Source organism: Accipiter gentilis, chromosome 26 (genome assembly GCF_929443795.1).
Source record: "Accipiter gentilis chromosome 26, bAccGen1.1, whole genome shotgun sequence".
Taxonomy (NCBI): Eukaryota; Metazoa; Chordata; class Aves; order Accipitriformes; family Accipitridae; genus Astur; species Astur gentilis.
The window spans coordinates 1239106-1264194 of NC_064905.1; the positions used below are offsets into that span (position 1 = coordinate 1239106).

General features: G+C 54.0%; 2 protein-coding genes across 2 annotated transcripts in view; one reads left to right on the forward strand and one right to left on the reverse strand.

The window, feature by feature from the left end:
* The window catches only part of LOC126051056 (histidine--tRNA ligase, cytoplasmic), an 86374-nt gene extending 63423 nt beyond the window's left edge, over positions 1-22951 (reverse strand). The window contains exon 1 of the mRNA XM_049829757.1: positions 22933-22951. The gene's annotated coding sequence lies outside the window, so the exon portion shown is untranslated. The remainder of the gene's footprint in view (positions 1-22932) is intronic.
* On the forward strand, positions 444-17720 carry LOC126050768 (protocadherin alpha-2-like). The gene is made up of 2 exons (XM_049829088.1): positions 444-3265; positions 16830-17720. The coding sequence occupies exons 1-2, from the start codon at positions 555-557 to the stop codon at positions 17101-17103; spliced, it is 2985 nt and encodes a 994-aa protein (XP_049685045.1). The 5' UTR covers positions 444-554; the 3' UTR covers positions 17104-17720.
* Positions 22952-25089: the final 2138 nt, after the last annotated feature.

Below are 25089 nucleotides of genomic sequence, written 5' to 3' on the forward strand. Positions count from 1 at the left end.
TGACAATAAACACAAGTTTAAAAGAAAATAAAGCGTCTCCGAGAAGAATTAAAGTTCGATGGGATTTTTCTGCCTGTTTTAATTGAAGAACAAAATTCAGGCTGAAAATTAGTGGCAACAAGCGTAAAAGCACCATGTTTCAAACTGGCAGAAGGGTGGTCTACGAAGAAGCTGAGGGGAATCCTATGCACTTATCCTAAACGGATACAGTGAAAATGCTGGGGTTCAGATTTCGAAAACAAAGCGAGAAAGAACTTCAATGCATGGAATGGAAAATGACAAAGATGAAGCAAAAGAGCACGATACCGTAAGAGGCAATTCGTGCAGAGAGCCACATGATGGCGATCTGACCTAAAAAAAGTATGATAAAAGCGAGCGAAAGGCGGGGAAAACACCTCCCAGTACACGTAAAAAAAGAACGCAGAAGAAGAACGCAGCGGAGAAGAGGAAGTGCAGCCCCTGAGAAAGCATTACTGCACACTACACAACTAAACCCGGTACCATACAAAGATCCGTAACGAGACGGTGAGGAGAAAAAGGAATCGGTGACGACGATGGGCATTTGTGGACCACCACGGCAGTGCTGGGGACCCGTGGTGCGGGTGCTGGTGCTGGTGCTGGTGCTGCAGGCGGCCTGGGCGCTGGGCGGCGGGCAGGTGCGCTACTCGGTGCCGGAGGAAGCCAAGGCCGGGACGGTGGTGGGGCGGCTGGCGCAGGACCTGGGCCTGGAGGCGGGCGAGCCGGAGGCGCGTCGGCTGCGTCTGGTGGCGCAGGGCCGGCGGGCGAGCGTGGAGGTGAGCGGGGCGAGCGGGGCGCTGGTGGTGAGCTCGCGGCTGGACCGGGAGGAGCTGTGCGGGAAGAGCGCGCCGTGCGCCCTGCGCCTGGAGGTGCTGGTGGAGCGGCCGCTGCGCGTCTTCCACGTGGAGCTGGAGGTGACCGACATCAACGACAACGCCCCGCTCTTCCCCGCCGCTCGGAAAAACCTCAGCCTCGCGGAATTCACCACCCTGCCCGGGTCTCGGTTCCCGCTGGAGGGCGCGTCGGATGCAGATGTCGGAGCCAACGCGCAGCTCTCCTACACCCTCAGCCCCAGCGAGCACTTCTCTCTGGATTTACAGCGCAGTGAAGAATACCGAGAATCCTTGTTTCTGGTGCTCAGGAAACCGCTGGACCGCGAGACGATGGCTGAGCACCGTTTGGTGTTGTCGGCGAGTGACGGGGGCCGTCCGTCGCTGACGGGCACGATGGAGCTGGTGATCTCGGTGCTGGACGTGAATGACAACGCGCCCCAGTTCAACCAGTCAGTGTACAAAGTGCAGCTGCCGGAGAGCGCTGCAGAGGGGACGCTGGTGGCGCGCGTGAACGCCACGGATCCAGACTTGGGAATATATGGCGAGGTGCTTTATGAAATTGATACTTTTGTGCCTCCCTCGGCTTCAGATGTGTTCAGCATCGACAGGAACAGCGGGGTGATCAGACTGACGGGCGCCCTGGACTTTGAGACAGTTACTTTCTACCACCTAAACGTTAAGGCGAAAGACAAAGGCTCGCCCCCGCTGTCGGGCCACTGCAAGGTAGTGGTGGAGGTGCTGGACGTGAACGACAACGCGCCGGAGGTGTGGGTGACGTCGCTGTCGGTGCCGGTGCCGGAGGACGCGGCGGTGGGGACGGTGGTGGCGCTGCTGAGCGTGTCGGACCGGGACTCGGGGGCGAACGGCCGGGTGCGCTGCGCGGTGTGGCCGGCGGCGCCGTTCGGGCTGGTGGCGACGTTCGCGGGCTCGTACTCGCTGGTGCTGCGGGAGGCGCTGGACCGGGAGCGGGTGTCGGAGTACGAGGTGGAGGTGCGGGCGGAGGACGGCGGGGCGCCGGCGCTGCGCGCCAGCCGCGGGGTGCGGGTGCCGGTGTCGGACGTGAACGACAACGCGCCGGCGTTCGCGCAGGCCGCGTACACGGTGCTGGCGCGGGAGAACAACGCGGCGGGCGCGGAGCTGGCGCGGCTGTGGGCGCGGGACCCGGACGAGGCGGGCAACGGGCGCGTGAGCTACTCGGTGGCGGAGGGCGTCGGCGGGGGCGCGGTGGCGGGCGGGGGGTGGCGGGCGGCGTCGAGCTACGTGTCGGTGGACGCGGAGAGCGGGCGGCTGTGGGCGCTGCAGCCGTTGGACTACGAGGAGGTGCAGGTGCTGCAGTTCGAGGTGCGGGCGGTGGACGCGGGGGAGCCGCCGCTGTGCGGCAACGCCACGGTGCAGCTCTTCGTGGTGGACGAGAACGACAACGCGCCGGCGCTGCTCCCGCCGGCTCCTGCCGGGGGCGGGCCGGGCGTCGGGGCCGCGGGCTCGGCGGCGTCGGGGCCGGGCTCGGGCGCGTTGTGGGCGTGGGCGGCGTGGGGGGCGCCGGCGGGGCAGGTGGTGGCGAAGATCCGCGCGGTGGACGCGGACTCGGGCTACAACGCGTGGCTGCGCTACGAGCTGTGGGAGCCGCGGGGGAAGGGCCCGTTCCGCGTGGGGCTGTACAGCGGCGAGGTGAGCACGGCGCGGGCGCTGGAGGAGGCGGACGGCCCGCGGCAGAGGCTGGTGATCGTGGTGCGGGACCACGGGGAGCCGGCGCGCTCGGCCACGGCCACGCTGAGCGTGTCGCTGGTGGAGGGCGCCGAGGCGGCGCTGGCGGCCGCGGGCTCGTCCTCGTCGGGGGCGGGGCTGCGGCCGGCGGCGGGCGCGGAGGGCGGCGCGGCGGCGGCGGCGGCGACGAACGTGTGGCTGGTGGTGGCCATCTGCGCGGTGTCGAGCCTGTTCCTGCTGGCGGTGGTGCTGTACGGGGCGTCGCGGTGGGCGCCGCGGGCGGCCGTGCTGTCGGGGCCCGGGCCGGCGACGCTGGTGTGCGCCAGCGAAGTGGGGAGCTGGTCGTACTCGCAGCGCCAGAGCCGGAGCCTGTGCGTGGCGGAGGGCGCGGGCAAGAGCGACCTGATGGTTTTCAGCCCCAACTTCCCGCCGCCGCCCGGCCCCGCGGCGAAGGAGACGCAGCCGGAGGCGCCCGCTCTCGTGGACACGGTCAGTGCCCCCCCCTTTGTCGCCTCTCGCCCCTTCCCCCTTCTTGTGGCCCTTGTCGCCCGGGCCCTGGGCAGGCGCTGGGGGGAGCCGGGCTCAGCCGCCGGGGCCCGCGGGCGGTGGGGGCTTGGCGGGTGCTTCGTAAGGGTGTTCGCGGGACCTTGGCGTCCTTGCCGGAGCCGCCGGGCTCTCGCTGTGGGGGAGGAAGCAAGCAAGCAAGCAAGGTGTTGCCGCACCCCGCAGCGATGTGAGGTGCCACGACATCAGCTTTGCGGACGCTCGGGCTTGCTGGGGTACAGCATTTCCACCTGAGCTTGCTGAAGGCGTGCCAGGCACGCAGGCTGTGGTGGTGGCAGTCCCGCAGGCACTATTTACTGCTTCTTTGAGTTGCTTTTTGCTGATCGTGCTGGTGTCTGCTGTGGTTTCTTGTCGCAAACTCTGTCCTCGTCCTGATTTGATTCCCTTCTGCGAGAGTTGTGATGGAAGGTGACAGTTGGGTGTTCAGGGTCTTATCTCCCCCTTGTATAATTTCTGCATTTTTATTCGCCCACTGGAGTAATTATGTAAGTAGGGAATGCAATATGTACTTTTCCTATGTTTTTTTTCCAAGTGTGTTGTAATGCTAGTTGCTAGTGTAAAGTGTTCAGGGACAGGAGTGTCACCAAACAAGGTAGGTGTTAGGAATAGGAATTTTCTTTTTCTTTTCCTTCTGTTTCTTCCCCCCAGGTTCTGGAGTGCATGCCTCACCAGTGAAGCGTCATGAAGTACACTGGCCTGTTTTGATGTTCTTCAATATTTGTATCAGAAGTCACATCATTGCACAAGCACTGAAAATCATGTTTTCTTACAACAAAAGGGAAATAAACAAATTAACCCAACGCCAAAAAACCAGCCCCCCCCCCCCCCCCCAAGCCGAAACCAAATGCTCCTACTCAGTCGATATCATCCGTTACAGTGCTGTGCGTGTCAACATGTTCGTTTTTCCCTTGGAGCGTGAAATCAATGCCATGGCCCTCTCAAGCTGTCCCAGGGTCACCTTTATAAAGAGTATTGCTCCCAGGTCTGCCACATTTCCTTCTGAGAATGCTGAAGCATTGCCAAACATGAAGGGTCAGCTGCAGAGACTCTGCTGGATGCTGTGTGTGTGATACCATCTGCATGTTTATTTATGGTTCTGTCTTTGTTGGGAAGGGTCTGGAAAATGTGGAGTGAGCCCTGAGGTGGGCAAGGCAACTGTTGCATGTTCATGGAGGTGAATGTGGCAGTGGCATTGAGTAGGGCCTGGGCATCTCCTGATGTGAAGGGTGACCTTGAGCAGTGGGAGGACTTGTGTGGGATGGAGGTGGGAAGACTATGGGGCATGTTGTAAGAAGACAAGAACGGGAGATGATGTGCTTGTCTTGAGGACATGTGTCTTGGATTGGGGAATGGAGGCTTGCTAGAGGAATGCATGAGTCAGGGAGGGCACAGAGTCGTCTTTTGCAGAATCTTTCTGCAGCCTCCCAAGGTTCTGGAGTCTGAGGCCTTGTGGATCTTGAGATAGTATGTGGTACTGAAATGCCCACAGTGTCTCTTTTGGGGTTATGAGTGTCTCCCAGCAGAGACAGTCCCTTGTGCTGCTGCCTGATTGACGTAGGCAATGTGTTGTTGGTAAGAGGGGTTTAGATGCAGACTGCTGAATTTGTTCTGATGAATATTTTTGCTGCTGTTTTGGGAAGGGTGTTTTGGGAGTATTGTGCTTCAATCTTCTGTACTTGTGATGTGGTGGGTACCTGTAGGAGCTTCCGCAGCTGTTGGTGTTGCCATGTTGGCAACCTCACCAGGCAGGATTTGTAAGGGCACATGAGGAGGTGAGTGTAATCTTTGGACTTCCCCTGTTTGTGCACATGCACAGGTGGCCGCGGTAGAGATGGTTTGATGTCTTGTCAGTATTAACATGTTTAGATACACATGCATGTGCATGGCAAACCCTACACAGGAGCCCAGCACTGCGTTTTCTATCGTAGAAGTTCTCTCACCCAATGACCATCGTGAGACCACTTGTGCTTCAGCGTTTGGTGTGGTTTTCTGAAAGGGTAATATCCATGTGGACTGGGATCAGAACTGTCACAGCTCTAACTACAGACTGTTTAAGCACTCTAATGTGCAGGTCTGTGGTGTTTCCACCTGAGACTGCTGAAAAGCAAAAGCATTCTGGGTGGAGTTCACGCAGCTGGGAAGAGTCTGCCAGACAGTGAGTGGGTTTGCATGCCTCCCTCCGTTCTTTGTGCTGATCAGGAGGGAAGGTGCGGATGTGCAAAGGCCTGGGTCATGCTTGGAGCGGGGTTTAGAGCTGGAGCATGTTACTGTGTTGGAGCAATATCTGAGCGTTGTGGCACTGATCCTGCAAGTGGCAGCCAGTGGGGCCTGGGCAAGCATCACAGGGAGGGTGGCCCTGAGTCGGGGACAGTGTTGTCTGATGGAAATGGAGATGCCGGTTAGAAGATGGTCTGTGTCACTGGGGAAGGACTGGAGAATGTCTGCTTAGCTGTGGAGATTCCATCTCCCAAGGCTCGAGATAGTGGATTCCAGCAGAAAACCTCAAGAAGTGTCCCAGCACACGGTGGTGCTTGCCCGGGATCCTCTTAGAACCTCCTGAAGTTTGGCATAGCTTAGGGCGCTGTTGTTCTTTGTGGTATTACTGCTTGCGAAGACATCTACTGCTCATGACTTTAATCACTTGTTTCTGGTGTGGAATTTTGTTGCTCAAAGAGAAGCTTTTCCAAATTTGGATCATGCCGCCAGCCTTTTCTGAACTTCTCCTTGGTTACCTCTCTGCTATTAGTCTTGCTAGGGAGGGGAAGAAGTGGTCTCCGTATTCAAGATACTGCCAGAATTTGCATTTCACTACAGCGGAATGGGATCCTTTGGTTTTCTTCTCTCCCCTCACCAAAACCGCCCACCCTTTTGGTTTTATTTCTGTCACATTGGCAACGCGTTGGTAACAGTGGATGAGATGCGGAGTGCTGAATTTTGGCAGCTGTCAGGTGGCAGATATTTGGCCGATTTCCCATCAGTGTAGGAGATGGCTTTTCCACTCTCCTGAGCTAAGTTCCCCATTGAAAGAATGTCCTTAGCTTTCAAGGCTCCTTCCTGCTTCCCCTGTGATAGAAGTCCAGAAGGGGCACTGTGCACTGTCCAGTTTTTGCAGAACAAGTGTCATTTTTTCCTGCCCAGTTTCCCCAGAAATGCTATGATGTTAATTTAAAATATCCTTGAAAAGCAATTCCCCTCCCCTGAAAAAGTTTCTTTTCTGAAGAGGCAACCAGTGATGCTACAGGTAAGTAGCTCAGCACCTGAAGTGGATGTGTTTGAGAGACAGCTGTACGTTTGGTCCTGTTCAGTCGTGGTATCTTTATGTTGGATGAGCAAACATTGCCTGGATCGTAATGCCTGTAGGTCTGAAGCAGCAAAGCACCACTGCCTGCTCTCGTTGCTTTCTTGCTGCTTCCAGGCACAGTGTGAGCAGTCAGCAGCAAGGAGATATGTGGGAGGGACCCCAATGCCTTTCTTTGTGTGGTTGTGTTGGGCATTGAGGAGATGTACTCAGTGAACAAGTGGTGGCATTTCCTTCGTGGCTTTTGTTTGGGTGTGTGATGTGTGGGTCATGCTAATGAAGGAGAGGTATTCCATGGGTACTAAATCCCTTGGGTAACAAGGCTCTTGCTGCATTGTTCAGGCAGAGCATGCCTACCTGAAAGGGGAAGCATGAGCTGGCCATTCAGCATGCAGGTGGAGAAAGGGTCGGTAAGAATAGCTCTTCCACAAGGTATAGGAAGAGTGCTCGGGAGCTGTGGTTGGCCCCTGCTTTTTCAGCCTTCCGGGAGGGTCGTCATGCTGGGCTGTGATGGGTTTGAGTTCCCAAAGAAAATCCCCTCCAAGTGTTGTTTGGACTCTTTGGAGCCTGCTGGCACAGATGTCCATGTCCGTGGGGCTTAGGCTGGTGTTGCAGAGGGTGGGGGATTCTTTTCTGATGTAGCAGTGATGATCTTTCTTTGCCATGTGATTGCCTTGCTCTGTTATTTGCTGTGTCCTTGAGAGGACTGGGGGTCTGATGAGTGTGGTCTTCTTCCAGAAGGGAGGGATGGGGAGGTGCAGGGGTAGTTTGTCTGTCTTGTATAGACTGGAGGAAAGCAGGAAGGTTGTTATTCACCTGGAGGGTTGGAAGGTGGCGGGGACGAGGAATGAGAGCTCTTGCCAACAGGCATGCCCGTGCTTTGTGTCGAGCATGGTGTAGTTCTTGAGAAAAAATTTTGTTAAAGGAGACAAAACAGTCGACTTGTGTTCCTGGCTAGAGAAGTAGCGTGATGTACGCTGGCCTGTTTGGATGTTCTTTCAATATTTGCATCAGCAGGCACAACCATACCAGAGACTCAGAAATCTTCGGTTTGATGAAAAAACCAACCAACCAATTAAAAACCCCAAATCTGTATCAAATTGTCCAACACAGAAGATACCATCCATTACAGTGCTGTGCTCGTCAAAATTTGGGTGGTTGTCTCACAGCATGAAATCAATGCCATTGCCGTTAGAGCTGTCCCGACATCACCTTTAGAAAGAGTATTGCGCCATAGCATGTAACATTTCCATGGGAGAGAGCTGAAGCATTGCCAAACATGATGGGTCAGCTGCAGAGTGTTGGGTGGGCACCACGCACATGATACCACCTCTGTGTTTTTCGATGGTGCTGTTGTTGATGGAAGGGTCTGTAAAAGCCAGAGTGAGCCTTGAGGTGGGCAAGGAAACTATGGCATGTCACGCAGTGAATGTGGCACTGAGTAGGGCCTGGCCATCTCTTGCTGTGAAGAGTGACTGTGAGCAGCTGGAAGACTTGTCAGCAGGAACTGGAAATCCTTGGGAGGACCATGGGCCATGCCATATGAAGACAAGAATGGGAGATGATGTGCTTGTCTTGAGGACACATGTCTCGGCGTGGGGAATAGAGGCTTGCTTGAGGAAAGCATGACGCAGGAAGGGCACAGAGTGTTCTTTTGCAGGATCCTTTCCCAGGCTCCCAAGGGTCTGGAGTTGGAGGCCTTCTGTCACAGAAGAGCATGACTTCCATTGGAGGCATCCATTATGGGGAGGGTGACCTTGAGCAGGGAAGAGTCTTGCCTGAGGAAATGGAGATGCAGGACAGAACACATACGGTGTCATTGGGGAAGAACCGGAGAGTGTCTGCTTAGCTGGAGATGCCATTTCCTAGGGCATGGGGAAGAGGATGCAAGTAGAAAACCTTGAGTGGAGTTCTGGCACAGAGTGCTACTTGGCCCGAATCCTGTCAGGACCTCCAGAAGTTCTGCATATCCTTGTGCCCTGGTGTTCTCTTCTTGCATTTCTATACAGTGGACTGGGATTCTTTTGAGGTAATGAGTTTCTCTCACCAGTCACAGACCTTTGTGCTGCTGCCTGACTGACATAGGAGTGGTGTTGGTAGGAGGGGGTGAGATGCAGACTGCTGAATTTTTTCTGATGAACCTTTTCCCTCTTATTTTGGGAAATGTGTTATGGGAGGGTAGCGCTTCAATCTGCTGTCCTTGTGTAGTGGTGGGCATCTGTAGCAGCTTCCAAAGCTGTTGATGTTGTAAAAAAAACCCAGCTAGCAGGGCTTCTTGAAAGACCTTTAAACTAGATTTGAAGGGGAAAGGGGTAAAACCAGGCTTGCTAGTGGTAGCCACAGGTGGCACGTCAGCATTTGAGGGATGGTGTGCTAGCGAGGTCTTTCAGTCTGCTCCACGACATGCTGAGGACACTGGTACGCATTTGAAATATCTCCATGCTAAAGCGTGGAGCATGAGGAATAAACAGGAGGAGCTAGAAGCTTTGTCCCAGTGCCAGAGCTATGGCATCACTGGCATAAGGGAAACATGGTGGGATGAGTCCTGTGATGGGTGCACCATGATGGACAGTTACAGGCTCTTCTGGAGGAGCAGGCAGGGTGGGTGGTGCTGTACATAAAGGAGGGGCTGGACTGTATGGCGCTTGCAGTTGGTGATGACACGGTTGAGAGCCTCTGGGTAAGGAATAAGGGAAAAGCAAATAAAGCGGATGTTGTTGTAGGAGTCTACTCTGGACCACCCAGCCAGGATGACCACACTGAAGAATTATCCTACAAGGAGTCAAGGGATATCTCTAGATCAGCTGCCCTTGTCCTTTTGGGTGCTTTTAACTTCCCGGACATCAGCTGGGAATATCATAGAGCAGACACAAACAGGTCCAGGAAATTCCTGGAGTACGTTAAAGATCACTTCTTGGGGCAGGTAGTAAGGGAGCTGACTAGGAAATGTGCCCTCCTGGATTTGTTGTTTGTAACCAGACGGCAACTCGTGGACAAAGAGGTGATGGTGGCTGTCTTGGTCACAGTGACCACAAAGTAGTTGAGTTTCAGATGGTTGTCAACAGGAGAAAAACTGCCAGCAAAACTTCAACCCTGGATATAGGGAGAGCAGACTTGGGCTGCTGAAGGAACTAGTTAGTAAGGTCCCCTGGGAATCTGCTTTTGAAGGTATTGGGGTGCATGAACGCTGTTCACTTTTGAAGAGCCATCTCATAAGAGCGCAGGAGCAGGCAATTCCAGGGTGTCGGAGGTCAAATAAGCAGGACAGAAGGCTGGCTTGGCTGAGCAGGGACCATCTAGAACTTAGGTGGAAAAGGAAAGTGTATGGACATTGGAAAGAAGGACAGGTGACATGGGAGGACTACAGAGATGCTGTTTGCCCCTGTAGGGAGAAAATTTGTGTGTCCAAAGGTCCACTAGAGTTCAAGCTGTCCAGCACTGTGAAGGACAATCAAAAGGGCTTTTTAAAACATGTTAACAGCAAAAGGAGGATGAGAGATAACATTGATCTGTTACTGGATGAGGTTGGCCACCTCACAAATAGGGATGTAGACAAAGCAGAGATGTTTAATGCCTTCTTCACCTCTGTAGTTCAACACTGATGATGGGCCCTGGGACACCTGGAGCCCTGTGTTGGAAGATTGTGACTGGGGCAATGATGAACTCCCAGTGAACTCTGAGACTTGCTGCTCCAGCTGGAGGCGTGAGAGTCTACGGAGCGCAATGGGATTCATCACAGGGTACTGAAAGAGCTGGCCGATGTCATTGCAGGACTTCTTTCCATTATCTTTCCATGGTCTTGAGAGTCTGGAGAGGTGCCAGGCAACTGGAAGCTGGCAAATGTTGTCCCAGTTTTCCAGGAGGGTGAGAGAGAAGAGCCTGGTAATTACAGGCCTGTCAGTTCCACTTCAATGCCTGGTGAAATTATGGAGAAGGTTATTCTGGGAGTTATTGAAAACCACTCGAGAGACACTGCAGTCATTGGCCATAGCCAGCACGGGTTCACGAGGGGCAAGTCCTGTTTAGCTAACTTAATTTCCTTTTGTGACAAGGTCACCCATCTAGTTGACAAAGGGAAGCCAGTAGATGTTGGGTTTTTTGGATTTTAGCAAAGCTTTTGACCCTGTCTCTCATAGTATCCTTCTGGATAAAATGTCCAGCATACAGCTGTCATACTACTTGTCATAAGAAAGTGCAGAATGTGTTGGGTGAGCAATTGGCTGGTGGGTTGGGGTCAAAGAGTTATAGTAAATGGGGTTACATGAGGCTGGCAGCCAGTTCACTGGTGGGGTTCCGCAGGGCTGAGTTTTAGGGCCAGTGCTCTTGAATGTTTTTATAGATGATGTGGACGCAGGAGTCGAATGCACATTAAGTAAGTTTGTCAATGACACTAAATTAGAAGGAGCTGTGGACTCCCTCAAGGATAGGGAGACATTACAGATGCATCTGGATAAACTAGAGAGCTGAGCAATCCCCAACTGTATGAAATGTAATAAAAGCAAGTGCCAGATTCTGCATGTGGGATGGGGTAATCTTGGTTATCCCTACAAATTGGGGATCAAGAGGCAGGAGAGCAACCCCACGGAAAGAGATCTGGGGGTTTGGGTTGATGGCAAGCTGAATATGAGTCAGCAGTGTGCCCTGGCAGCCAAAAGGGCCAACTGTGTCCTGGGGTGCATCAAGCACAGCACCGCTGGCTGGTCGAGGGAGGTGATTTTACCACTCTGCACTGCACTGGTGTGGCCCCACATGAAGTACTGTGTGCAGTTTTGGGCACCTCAACATAAGAAGGATGTCATATTACTAGAGTGTGTTCAGAGTAGGATGAGCAAGATAATGAAAGGTCTGAGTGCAAGACGTATGAGGATCAGCTGAGGTCACTTGGTTTGTTCAGCTTGGAGAAGAGAAGGCTGAGGGGTGCCCTTATCACAGTCTACAACTTCCTCAAGGGGGGCATTTGGAGGGGGAAGTGCTGATCTCATCTCTCTGGTAACCAGCAATCGGCCACAAGGAAATGGTTGGAAGCTGTGTCAGAGGAAGTTCCGATTGGACATTAGGAAAAGGTTCTTCACTGAGACGGTGGCCAGTCACTGGAACAGGCTCCCCAGGGAAGGGGTCACAGCACCGAGCCTGTCAGAGCTCAAGGAGCGGACTGTACAATGGTTGCAAAATATTGGCAGAACAGGAGTAATTTTTTTTTCTGTCCAGAAACCTCCAAAATTTCTCATACTGTTAAGGGAAAAATATCCTTTAAAACCAATTCTTGTGTCCTGAAAATGTTTGTTTTCTGAAGAAGCACGTAGTGATGTTAAAGGTAAGTTGCTCGTACAGAAAGAAGATACGTTTTGAGAGGCTGCTGTACTTTTGTTCTTGTTTAGTAGTGGTGTCTTCAAGTTGGATCGACCGAATGTTGCCTCGTTGGTAATGCCTGTAGGTTTGGAGCAGCAAAGCACCACTGCCTGCTCTCACTGCTTTTCTGCTGCTTCCAGGCACAGCCTGAGTGGGTGGCAGCAAGCACGGATGGAGGAGGGAGCACAATCCCTTTCATGGAGTGGCTGTGTTGGGAGTCAAGGGGATGTTCTCAGTGAGAATGCTGTGGTGTTACTGTTGTGGCTTTTGTTTGTCTGTGTGACAGGTGGATCATGCTAATGAGAGAGAGGTATTCCGTGGGGGCTAATGCCCCTGTGCTGTTCTGGCAGTGTATGCCTGCCTGAAAGGGAATGTAAGAGTTTGCCATTCAGCACACAGGTGGAAAAGGAGGCTGGAAGAATAGCTCTTCTTCGAGACACATGAAGAGTGCTTGGGAGCTGTGTTTGCCCTGTGCTTCTTCAGCGTTCTTGAAGGATTGTTGTGCTGGCCTGTGATGGGTTTGATTTCCCTAAAGAAAGACTCCCCTGGGTTGTTTGGACTCTTTGGAGCCTGCTGGCAGAGATGTCCAAGTCCGTGGGGCTTGGGCTTATGTTTCAGAGGGTGGGGGATTCTTTTCTGATGTAGCAGTGATGGTCTTTCTTTGCCATGTGATTGCCTTGCTCTGTTATTTGCTGTGTCCTTGAGAGGATTGGGGGTCTAATGAGTGTAGTCTTCTTCCAGAAGGGAGGGATGGGGAGGTGCAGGGGTAGTGGCTGTGTCTTGCATTGGCTGGAGGAAAGCAGGAAGGTTGTTATTCACCTGGAGGGTTGGAAGGTGGCAGGGAAGAGGAATGAGAGCTCTTGCCAAAGGGCATGCCCGTGCTTCATGTAGAGTGTGGTGTAGACGTGTAGAAAATCTTTTGGTAAAGGGGAAAAAGAATAGAAGAGATAAGGGTGGAAGCAGAAGAGAAGGGGAGGCAAGGCTAAGGCAGGGTGAGACAAAAAAGGAAACGGAAGCAAAGGAAGGGAAGTAGGAAAGAAAAAAGATGAAAAGAAGAGATGAAAGAAAAAGGACGAAAAAGTAATGAGAAAGGAAGCAGGAAATGAGAAGGAATGAAAGAGAAAGGATGATGGAAGAAAAGGACTGTATGCAATGAATAAAGATAGAAGGACAACAACTCAGTAAGGAAGAGGTGATAGAGGATATTACCAGGATGCACTGATGCTATCTCTACATGTTGAATGGAGGTGAGGACCTCGGCATCCTTGGGACCAAGGGACACTGTGCAAGGCTTGATGAGAAGTGGTGAGGAAGTGAAATGATAGCTCTTGCCAGAGGGCATGTCCGTGCTTCGTGGCGAGGGTGAGGTAGTCATATGGAAAACATGTTGGTAAAGGAGACAAGGAAGAAGCAAAGAGGGAAGAAGAAGAGAAGGGGAGGGACGGACAGGGAAGAGAGGGGAAGGGAGAAAGGTAAAGCAGAGAAGGAAGGAAGACACAACAGAGGGAAAATCAAACCCGAAGGAAGCAAGCAATGGAGAGAAAGGTAAAGAAAACAAGAAACGATAATTGAGTTTACTAGCATGCACGGACGCTATGACTTGTACACAGAAAGGTGATGAAGGAGGGCAAGGAAGGAAAGAAGGATCGTAGAGGACATTACGAAAAGGCACCGACCTTACCTCTAGACGCTGAAGAGAGTTCGGCCTTAACAGCCTCCGCCTTGGTTAGAGTACCGCGCTCCGGCGCTGCTGGCCGTAATTGGCGCTGCTGTCTCCGTCTTTGACGGTCTCCGCCGCGGTGCCGGAGGCGACTGGCGAGCTGCCAGCGGGGGTAAAGAAGAGGGAAGGATGGAAGGAGAAGGGAAAGGGGAGTAAAGACGTGGGCACGTCAGGGCAGGAACGAAAAGGAGAAGGAAGAGCAGAGAGGACATCGAAGGTGGAAAGAGAAGCAAGCAGAAAGAGGTTGGAAAGAGAAGATGGAACGGAACGGAAGAAAGCAGTGTCAGGAAAGGAAGGAAGAACGCGAGAAAGGCATAAGAAGAGATAACTGAAGGAGGAAATAAGAAAGGACGAAGGCAAGAGCAAAGACGCGAGGAGGAGGGGAAAAAGAAAGGCAGGGGGCAAAGCAGGAGGAGCACGGCAGGAAGCGAGGCGAGAGGCGGCGGGCTGGCGATGGTGGGGAGCGTGCGAGGCGTCGGAGCAGCACACGGTGTCGCTGCAGGCTCAGAAACGGCGTCGGAGCGGTGCGGCGGCTCCGCCCCGGTGCGGCGGAGAGCCCGGCTGTGAGCGCGGGGGGGCGGCGCGGGGCGGGCAGGAGAGCCGGTGCGTCCGGGCGGCGGCGGGGAGCCGTGCGGGGCCCGTGCGGGCGGCGGCGGCGATGGGCGTGTGCTGGGGGCCCGTGGTGCGGGTGCTGGTGCTGCAGGCGGCCTGGGCGCTGGGCGGCGGGCAGGTGCGCTACTCGGTGCCGGAGGAAGCCAAGGCCGGGACGGTGGTGGGGCGGCTGGCGCAGGACCTGGGCCTGGAGGCGGGCGAGCCGGAGGCGCGTCGGCTGCGTCTGGTGGCGCAGGGCCGGCGGGCGAGCGTGGAGGTGAGCGGGGCGAGCGGGGCGCTGGTGGTGAGCTCGCGGCTGGACCGGGAGGAGCTGTGCGGGAAGAGCGCGCCGTGCGCCCTGCGCCTGGAGGTGCTGGTGGAGCGGCCGCTGCGCGTCTTCCACGTGGAGCTGGAGGTGACCGACATCAACGACAACGCCCCGCTCTTCCCCGCCGCTCGGAAAAACCTCAGCCTCGCGGAATTCACCACCCTGCCCGGGTCTCGGTTCCCGCTGGAGGGCGCGTCGGATGCAGATGTCGGAGCCAACGCGCAGCTCTCCTACACCCTCAGCCCCAGCGAGCACTTCTCTCTGGATTTACAGCGCAGTGAAGAATACCGAGAATCCTTGTTTCTGGTGCTCAGGAAACCGCTGGACCGCGAGACGATGGCTGAGCACCGTTTGGTGTTGTCGGCGAGTGACGGGGGCCGTCCGTCGCTGACGGGCACGATGGAGCTGGTGATCTCGGTGCTGGACGCCAACGACAACGCACCCCAGTTCAACCAGTCAGTGTATAAAGTGCAGCTGCCGGAGAGCGCTGCAGAGGGGACGTTACTTGTGCGGGTGAACGCCACAGATCCGGACGTGGGAAGAAATAGCGAAATGACGTTCACTGCAAGCAATACTTTTCCCGCAAACGGATTAAACGTTTTCATTTTAGATCCGAACACGGGGGAGATCCGTCTCACGGGCGCCCTGGATTTCGAAGATGTCCCTTCATACGAGATACAAATCGAAGCGACAGATAAGGGGACGCCCCCGCTGTCGGGCCACTGCAAGGTGGTGGTGGAGGTGCTGGACGTGAACGACAACGCGCCGGAGGTGTGGGTGACGTCGCTGTCGGTGCCGGTGCCGGAGGACGCGGCGGTGGGGACGGTGGTGGCGCTGCTGAGCGTGTCGGACCGGGACTCGGGGGCGAACGGCCGGGTGCGCTGCGCGGTGTGGCCGGCGGCGCCGTTCGGGCTGGTGGCGACGTTCGCGGGCTCGTACTCGCTGGTGCTGCGGGAGGCGCTGGACCGGGAGCGGGTGTCGGAGTACGAGGTGGAGGTGCGGGCGGAGGACGGCGGGGCGCCGGCGCTGCGCGCCAGCCGCGGGGTGCGGGTGCCGGTGTCGGACGTGAACGACAACGCGCCGGCGTTCGCGCAGGCCGTGTACACGGTGCTGGCGCGGGAGAACAACGCGGCGGGCGCGGAGCTGGCGCGGCTGTGGGCGCGGGACCCGGACGAGGCGGGCAACGGGCGCGTGAGCTACTCGGTGGCGGAGGGCGTCGGCGGGGGCGCGGTGGCGGGCGGGGGGTGGCGGGCGGCGTCGAGCTACGTGTCGGTGGACGCGGAGAGCGGGCGGCTGTGGGCGCTGCAGCCGTTGGACTACGAGGAGGTGCAGGTGCTGCAGTTCGAGGTGCGGGCGGTGGACGCAGGGGAGCCGCCGCTGTGCGGCAACGCCACGGTGCAGCTCTTCGTGGTGGACGAGAACGACAACGCGCCGGCGCTGCTCCCGCCGGCTCCTGCCGGGGGCGGGCCGGGCGTCGGGGCCGCGGGCTCGGCGGCGTCGGGGCCGGGCTCGGGCTCGGGCTCGGGCGCGTTGTGGGCGTGGGCGGCGTGGGGGGCGCCGGCGGGGCAGGTGGTGGCGAAGATCCGCGCGGTGGACGCGGACTCGGGCTACAACGCGTGGCTGCGCTACGAGCTGTGGGAGCCGCGGGGGAAGGGCCCGTTCCGCGTGGGGCTGTACAGCGGCGAGGTGAGCACGGCGCGGGCGCTGGAGGAGGCGGACGGCCCGCGGCAGAGGCTGGTGATCGTGGTGCGGGACCACGGGGAGCCGGCGCGCTCGGCCACGGCCACGCTGAGCGTGTCGCTGGTGGAGGGCGCCGAGGCGGCGCTGGCGGCCGCGGGCTCGTCCTCGTCGGGGGCGGGGCTGCGGCCGGCGGCGGGCGCGGAGGGCGGCGCGGCGGCGGCGGCGGCGACGAACGTGTGGCTGGTGGTGGCCATCTGCGCGGTGTCGAGCCTGTTCCTGCTGGCGGTGGTGCTGTACGGGGCGTCGCGGTGGGCGCCGCGGGCGGCCGTGCTGTCGGGGCCCGGGCCGGCGACGCTGGTGTGCGCCAGCGAAGTGGGGAGCTGGTCGTACTCGCAGCGCCAGAGCCGGAGCCTGTGCGTGGCGGAGGGCGCGGGCAAGAGCGACCTGATGGTTTTCAGCCCCAACTTCCCGCCGCCGCCCGGCCCCGCGGCGAAGGAGACGCAGCCGGAGGCGCCCGCTCTCGTGGACACGGTCAGTGCCCCCCCCTTTGTCGCCTCTCGCCCCTTCCCCCTTCTTGTGGCCCTTGTCGCCCGGGCCCTGGGCAGGCGCTGGGGGGAGCCGGGCTCAGCCGCCGGGGCCCGCGGGCGGTGGGGGCTTGGCGGGTGCTTCGTAAGGGTGTTCGCGGGACCTTGGCGTCCTTGCCGGAGCCGCCGGGCTCTCGCTGTGGGGGAGGAAGCAAGCAAGCAAGCAAGGTGTTGCCGCACCCCGCAGCGATGTGAGGTGCCACGACATCAGCTTTGCGGACGCTCGGGCTTGCTGGGGTACAGCATTTCCACCTGAGCTTGCTGAAGGCGTGCCAGGCACGCAGGCTGTGGTGGTGGCAGTCCCGCAGGCACTATTTACTGCTTCTTTGAGTTGCTTTTTGCTGATCGTGCTGGTGTCTGCTGTGGTTTCTTGTCGCAAACTCTGTCCTCGTCCTGATTTGATTCCCTTCTGCGAGAGTTGTGATGGAAGGTGACAGTTGGGTGTTCAGGGTCTTATCTCCCCCTTGTATAATTTCTGCATTTTTATTCGCCCACTTGTGTAATTATGAAAGTAGGGAAGGCAATATGTACTTTTCCTATGTTTTTTTTCCAAGTGCATTGTAACGCTAGTTGCTAGTGTAAAGTGCTCAGGGAGAGGAGTGTCACCAAACAAGGTAGGTGTTAGAGAGGGGAATTTCCTTTTCATTTTGTTGTTTCCAACATCCCCCAGGTTTTGGTCTCTTGTTCGTGGCCAGAGAAGTCATGTGACATACACTGGTCTGTTTTGATAGTCTTCTGATATTTGAATCAAGAGCCTCACAGTTACAGAAGCCCTGGAAACATCTTCTTGGGGGAAAAAAATAAAAAAAAAATTGAACCAAAAAAGCAAAACCCAACAAGCAGAACAAACCCAAACAAAATAAACCCAACAAAACAAACCCCAAACCAGATTCTCCTACGTAGTCAATATCATGTGTTGCAGTGGTGTGCTCATCAAAAGTTGGGTTGTTTTTTCAGAGCAAGAAATTGATGCTATTGCCATTTAGAGCTGTCACAATGTCACTTGCAGAAATCGTCTTGCTCCCAGATCTGCAGCATTTCCCTTGGAGATAGCTGAAACATTGTCGACACGGAAGTCACGGACGCTGCACACAATCCAATATGATCAAAGCAGATGCCACTTTATTGCCCAAATAGCTTGGTTTATATAAGTATTTTAGTTCCTGCTCATGCGTAAGCCTTCTGTGGATTGGTTAACATGTGCTGACCACGCGCCTAAACCAATAATTTGATAGGATAAGGCCTTCTGATCACGCGAATGTTTCCTCCGCCTGTATCTTGTCTTGTGTCCTGCTTTCACTCACGTAGGCCCAACTTTGTTCAGCTTTTGTGCTTATTTCACCAAACTTTGTAGCACCAGTAAGCCTTGTTCTACTTTGCGTGCTGGCTTCATCAAAGTTGTAGCAACAGTTAATCTTCTCTATGTCCTTGAGGCCTGCTGCCTCTGGCTCACGGAATAATCAGTTCCATTGTGCCTGGATTGTTCACTATATGTCCATTGTTTTCCAACTATCCCACAAAACATTGCCAGGCATGATGGGTCATCAGCAGAGAGTTTGCCGATGCTGTGTATGTGATACCTCTGTGTCTTTTCTATGGTGGTCTCACTGATGGGAAGCATAAGCAAAAGTTGGATTGAGCCAGGAAAGGAAACTGTGGCATGTCAATGGAGGTGATTCTGGCCCTGGCATTGAGCAGGGCCTGGGCATTTCCTGATGTGAAGGGTGATTCTGAGCAGTGGGAAGACTTGTCTGTGGGAACCGGAAATCCTTGGGAATTCCATGGCCTATGCCATAAGAAGAGAAGAATGGGAGATGTGTGCTTATCTTGAGAAGGCATGTTGGAGAGTGGGGAGTGGAGGCTGCCTAGAGGAAAGCATGCGGCAGGATGGGCAGAGAGTGGTTTTGCCCAGGATTCTTTTCCAGGCTCCAAGAATCTGGAGGCCTTCTGGTTCTTGAGATAGTTACATGGTATTGAAACGCCCACAGTGTTGTAGGACTATCTGCCAGCAGAGACAGTCCCTTGTGCTGCTGCCTGTTTGCTGTAGGCAATGTGTTGGTAGGAGGGGGTGACATGCAGACTGCTGAATACTGTCTTATGAACCTTTTTGCTCCTGTTTTGGGAAATACGTTGTGGGAGGGTAGTGTTTCAACCTGCTGTCTTTGTGTAGTGGTGGGCATCTATAGCAGCTTCCACAGCTGCTGATGTTGCCATGACCGTAGAATCACAGAATGGTTTGGGTTGGAGGGGACCTTAAAGATGATCTAGTTCCAAACCCCTTGCAATGAGCAGGGACATTTTCCAGTATATCAGGTTGCTCAAAGCCCCATCCAGCCTGGCCTTGGACACTTCCAGGCAAGGGGCATCCACAGCTCCTCTGGGAAGCTGTTCCAGTGTCTCACCACCCTCCCAGCAGGTAATTTCTTCCTAGTATCTAATCTAAAACTACCCTCTTTCAGTGTAAAACCATTACACTTCATCTTATCACTACAGTCCCTTGTAAAAAGTCCCTCCCTATCTTTGGTGTATGCCCCCTTTGAGTAGTGGAAGGACTCTATATGGTCTCTGTGGAGCTTTCTCTTCTCCCGGCTAAACAACCCCAAGTCTCTCAACCCTTCATAGGGGAGGTGCTGCAGCCCCCTGATCATCTTTGTGGCCCTCCTCTGGACCTGCTCGAGCAGGACCATGTCTTTCTTATTCTGTGTGCCCCAGAGCTGACCAGAGTACTCCAGGAGGGGTATTACAAGAACAGAGTAGAGGGAGAGAATTACCTTCCCTAACCTGCGAGCTACACTTCTTTTTAATGCCGCCAGGACATGATTGGCTTTCTAGGCTGTGAGCACATGTTGTGGGCTCAATATTCACTTTTTCATCCACCCGTACCCCCAAGTCTGTGTCCACAGGGCTGCTCTCAATCCACGCATTGCCAGGGCTGTATCCATGTTTGGGATTGCCCCAACCCAGGTGCAGGACCTTGTGCTTGGCCTTGTTGAACTTCATGAGGTTTGCACGGGCCCAGCTCTCAAGCCTGTCAAGATCCCTCTGGATGGCATCCCTTCCCACTGGAGTATGAACTGCAGCACTCAGCTTGGTGTCACCTGCAGACTTGCTGAGGGTTCACTCAATCCAGCTGTCCATGGCCCCCACAAAGATGTTAAGTAATACTGTTCTGCATACAGGTCCCTGAAGGACACCACTCGTTGCTGATCTCCACCCAGACATAGAGCCGCTGAGTGCAACTGTTTGAGTGTGACCATCCAGCCAATTCATTATCCACCAAGTGGTCCACACGTCAAATCCGTGTTTTTCCATTTTAGAGGCAGGGATGTTGTGTGGGACAGAATCAAATGCTTTCCACAAGTCCAGGTAGGTGATGTCAGTCATCTTCCCTTATCCACCAATGCTGTAACCCTGCAATAGGAGACCACCAGAAATTTGTCAGGCATGACTTGCCGTTAGTGAAGCCACGTTGGCTGTCACCAGTCACCTCTCCGTTTTCCATGTGCCTTAGCATAATTTCCAGGAGGATCTGCTTCCCGGTCTTGCCAGGCACAGAAGGGAGACTGGCTGGCCTGTAGTTGCCCAGGTCTTCCTTTATTTCCCTTTTGAAAAATGGGGGTTATGTTTCCCCTTTTCCAGTCACTGGGAACTTCACCAGTCTGTCATGACTTTTCAAATATGAGGGATAGTGGCTTGTCAACTTCATCTGCCAATTCCCTCAGGACCCTCAGATGTATCTCATCAGGTTCCACGGACTTGCGCGCATTCACAGTCTCCAACCTCATCTTCTTCTACAGTGGGCAGTACTTCATTCTCCCAGCTGAGGTTTGCTGTTGTGGGTGTGAATTGCTCTTCCGTAGAATAAAGTCACTACCGGTTGTGTTAGAGGTGCCACACCACCAGCTTTGCAGATGTTCTTGCTTGCTGGTGTGTAGCATTTCCACTCAAGATTGATGAAATACGGCAATACATGCAGGCTGTGGTGGTGGCAGCCCCCCAGGCACTATTTTCTGCTATTTCTGTTGCCGACTGCTGACTGTGCTTGGACCAGATGTGCTTTCTTGTCACAAACTCTGTCGTTCTCGTCATTGATTGTCCTCTGGAAGAGAAGTGATGGAAGGTGACAGTTGAGACTTCAGGGTTTTCTCTTCCCATGGTGTAATTTCTCCATTTTGGTTGGCTGACCAGAGTCATTGTGAAAGTAGGGAGGGCAATACGGGCTTTTCCTATGTTTTCTTCCAACTGTGTTGTAAGCCTAGTTGATAAGATAAATTTTTCAGGGAGAGAGGTGTGACCGAAGAAGGCAGGTGTTAGAAATGGGAATTTTCTTTTGCTGCTCCCGCTTTGTCCCCATCAAATTAAAAGAATTTGATGTTCTTTCAATATTTAAAGAATCCACGTAAGCCTTCTTTTCAACCCCCAAACCCCAACCATCCCCAAATTGTCCGACACGTTAGATCTCATCCATTACAGCAACGTCCTCATCAGCATTTGGGTTGCTCTCTCACAGCATGAAATCAATGGCCATTGCCACTAGAGCTGTCCTGATATCATGGGTCTAGGAAAGGCATGTCCTGCTTGACTAACCTGATCTCCTTCTTTGACAAGATGACCTGCTTAGTGGATGAGAGAAAGGCTGTGGATGTTGTTTGCCTGGACTTTAGTAAAGTCTTTGGCACCGTTTCCCACAGGGTTCTCCTGGAGAAACTGGCTGCTCATGGCTTGGGCGGGTGTACTGTTTGCCGGGTAAACAACTGGCTGGCTGGCCAGGCCCAAAGAGTTCTGGTGAACAGAGGTAAATCCAGATGGTGGCCAGTCACAAGCGGTGTTCCCCAGGGTTCATTCTTGGGCGAGTTCTGTTTAATATCTTTATCAGTGATCTGGATGAGGGAGTCGAGCGCACCCTCTCTAAGATTGCAGACGACACCAAGCTGGGCGGGAGTGTTGGTCTGCTTGCGGGTAGAGACTGTGCAGAGGGTTCTGGAGAAGCTGGATCAATGGGCCGAGGCCAACTGGGTGAGCTTCAAGAAGGCTAAGTGCCAGGTCCTGCATGTGGGTCCTAACAACCCAGTGCAAGGCTACAGGCTTGGGGAAGAGTGACTGGAAAGCTGCCTGGAGGAAAAGGGCCTGGGGGTGTTGGACAACAGCCAGCTGAATATGAGCCGGCCGTGTGCCCGGATGGGCAAGGCGGCCAATAGCCTCCTGGCTTGTATCAGAAATCGTGTGGTCAGCAGGAGTAGGGAAGTGATCATCCCTTTGTACATGGCACTGGTGAGACCGCACCTTGAATACTGTGTTCAGTTTTGGGCTCCTTCACCCCAGGAAAGACATGGAGGTTCTGGAGCGTGTCCAAAGAAGAGCAATGAAGCTGATGAAGGCTCTAGAGAACAAGACGTACAAGGAGCAGCTGAGGGAACCGGGGTTGTTTGGTCTGGAGAAAAGGAGGCTGAGGGGAGACCTCTACAACTGCCTGAAAGGAGGTTGTAACTAGGTCGTTGTTGGTCTCTTTTTCCCAAGTAGCAAGTGATAGGACGAGAGGAAATGTCCTCAAGTTGTGTCAGGGGAGGTTTAGATTGAATATTAGGAAAAAATTTTCCCCTCAAAGGGTTGTCAAGCATTGGGACAGGCTGGCCGTGGAAGTACTTGAGTCTCCATCCCTGTGGATATTTAGAAGACGTAGTGCTTAGGGACATGGTTTAGTGGTGGACTTGGCAGTGTTAGGTTAACGGTTGGACTCGATGATCTGAAGGTTCTCCTCCAACATCAATGACTCTATGATCATCTCTGGAAATAGTATTGCTCCGAGATGTGTAAGGTTTCCATGTGAGGTTGCTGAAGCACTGCAAACCATGAAGAGTAAGCTGCGGAGAGTCTGCTGGACATGGTGTATGCGATAGCATCTGTATGTTTTTCTGTGGTGCTCTCGTTGACAAAAGGGTCCACAAAAGCTGGACTGAAAGGGAAGTGTGGTATGTTCATGGAGGTGATTGTGGCAGTGACATTGAGTAGTGCCTGGGCATCTCCTGATGTGAAGGGTGACCTTGAGCAGTGGAAAGGCTTGTGTGAGGGAAGTGGAAATCCTTGGGACAACCATGGGCCATGTCATTAGCAGACAGTAATGGGAGATGATGTGCTTTTCTTCAGGACACATGTTGCAGAGTGGGGAACGGAGGCTGCCTAGAGGAAAGCGTGAGGCAGGAAGGGCACAGAGTGTTTTTGCCAAGGATCTTTTCCCAGGGTCCCAAGGGTCTGGAGTATGAGGCCTTTGGGGTCTTGAGACAGTTACATGGTATCGAAATGACCACAATGTGTTTTGAGGTTAGGAATCTCTCCCACCAGAGACAGTCATTTGTGCTGCTGCCTTCCTGACCTAGGCAATGTGTTGGTAAGAGGGGTTGAGATGCACACTGCTGAATGTTATCTGCTGATCCATTTCCCGCTTGTTTTGGACAGGGTGTTGTGGGAGGGTAGCATTGTGGGAGGGTTCAGCCTGCTGTCCTTACGTAGTGGTGGGCATCCATAGTAGCTTCCACATCCGTTGATGTTGCCATGATGGTTCCTTGTCCTCCTCAGGCAGGATTTGTAAGCGGAAGTGATGAGGAGGTGGCTGTAATCCAGTGTTCTTTCTCCAAGTGTGTTGTAACCGTAGTTAGTATGATAAAGTGTTGAGGGAGAGGAGTGTCACCCCACAAGGTAGGTGTTAGGAACAGGAATTTTCTTTTTCTTTTCTTGCTTCCCCTTTCCCCCAGGATCTGGAGTGTATGCCTCGCCAGTGAAGTGTCATGAAGTACGCTGGCCTGTTTCGATGTTCCTTGAATATTTGGATCAGAAGTCACATCATTGCACAAGCCCTGGAAATCATCTTTTCTTACAAAAAAACCAAAGAAACAAAAACCCAACCCAAATCCAAGGAACCGTCCCTCCCCAACAAAACCGAAACCAAATTCCTCTACACAGTTAATATCTTCTGTTACAGTGCTGTGTGTGTCAACATGTTTGTTTTTCCCTCAGAGCGTGAAATCAATGCCATGGCCACCTCGTGCTGTCCCAGGGTCACCTTTATAAAGAGTATTGCTCCCAGGTCTGCCACATTTCCTTCTGAGAATGCTGAAGCATTGCCAAACATGAAGGGCCAGCTGCAGAGACTCTGCTGGATGTGTGTGTGTCATACCATCTGTATGTTTATTTATGGTTCTGTGTTTGTTGGGAAGGGTCTGGAAAATGTGGAGTGAGCCCTGAGGTGTGCAAGGCAACTGTTGCATGTTCATGGAGGTGAATGTGGCAGTGGCATTGAGTAGGGCCTGGGCATCTCCTGATGTGAAGGGTGACCTTGAGCAGTGGGAGGACTTATTACCTTTGCTGACTGCAGATCATGCTGGTATCGGCTGTGGTTTCCTGTCATAAACTCTGTCCTCACCTTGGTTGATTCTCTTCTGCAAGAGACGTGATGCAAGGTGACAGTCGGGAGTCTACCCTATAGTGTAGTTTCTCCATTTTTATTTGCCCAGCAGGGTTATTATAAAAGTAGGGAAGGCTGTATGGACTTTTCCAAGTGTTCTTTTTCCAAGTGTATCTTAACAGTAGTTAGATGCATGAAGTGTTGAGGCAGAAGCGTGTGACCCACGGCAGGTATTTCCTTTTTGTTGTCCTGTCCTCCCCTGCTGGCTTTTGGGCTTGAGTTCCTGGCCTGAGAGGAGGCGTGACTGTGCACTGGCCTGTTTTGATGTTCCTTCAACATTTGCATCACCAGCCGTGCCATTACAGAACTCATGGAAAAACCTCTTTTCAGAAAAAGAACCAAATGAAAACAACTCCCAAAAGCTAAACAGCTCACCCCAAAAACCCAAGAGAAATTTTTTGTACACGGTAGGTATCATTGGTGACACTGGTGTGTTTGTCAGCGTTTGGGTTCCTCTTGCACAGCATGCAATTTATGCCCATTGCCATTAGAGCTGTTCCGGTATCACCCCTATAACTATTATTGCTCCCAGTTGTGTAACGTTTCCATCCGAGGTTGCTGAAGCTACAGGAGAGTGTGGCATGTCGCGGAGGTGAACGTGGCAGTGGTACTGAGTAGGGCCTGGCCATTTCTGGATGTGAAGGTTGACCTTGAGCAGTGGGAAGACTTGTCAGAGGGAAGTGGAAATCCTTGGGAGGACCGTGGACCATGTTGTAAGAAGACAAGAATGGGAGATGATGTGCTTGTGTTGAGAAGGCATGTTGGAGAGTGAGGAGTGGAGGCTGCCTAGAGGAAAGCATGAGGCAGGATGGTCAGAGAGTGTTGCTGCCCAGGATCCTTTCCAGGCTCCAAGGGTCTGGAGTATGAGGCCTTCTGGATCTTGAGACAGTATGTGAAACTGAAATGCCTGCAATGTGTTTTGAGTTTATGAATGTCTCCCACCAGGGTCAGTAGGTTCCCC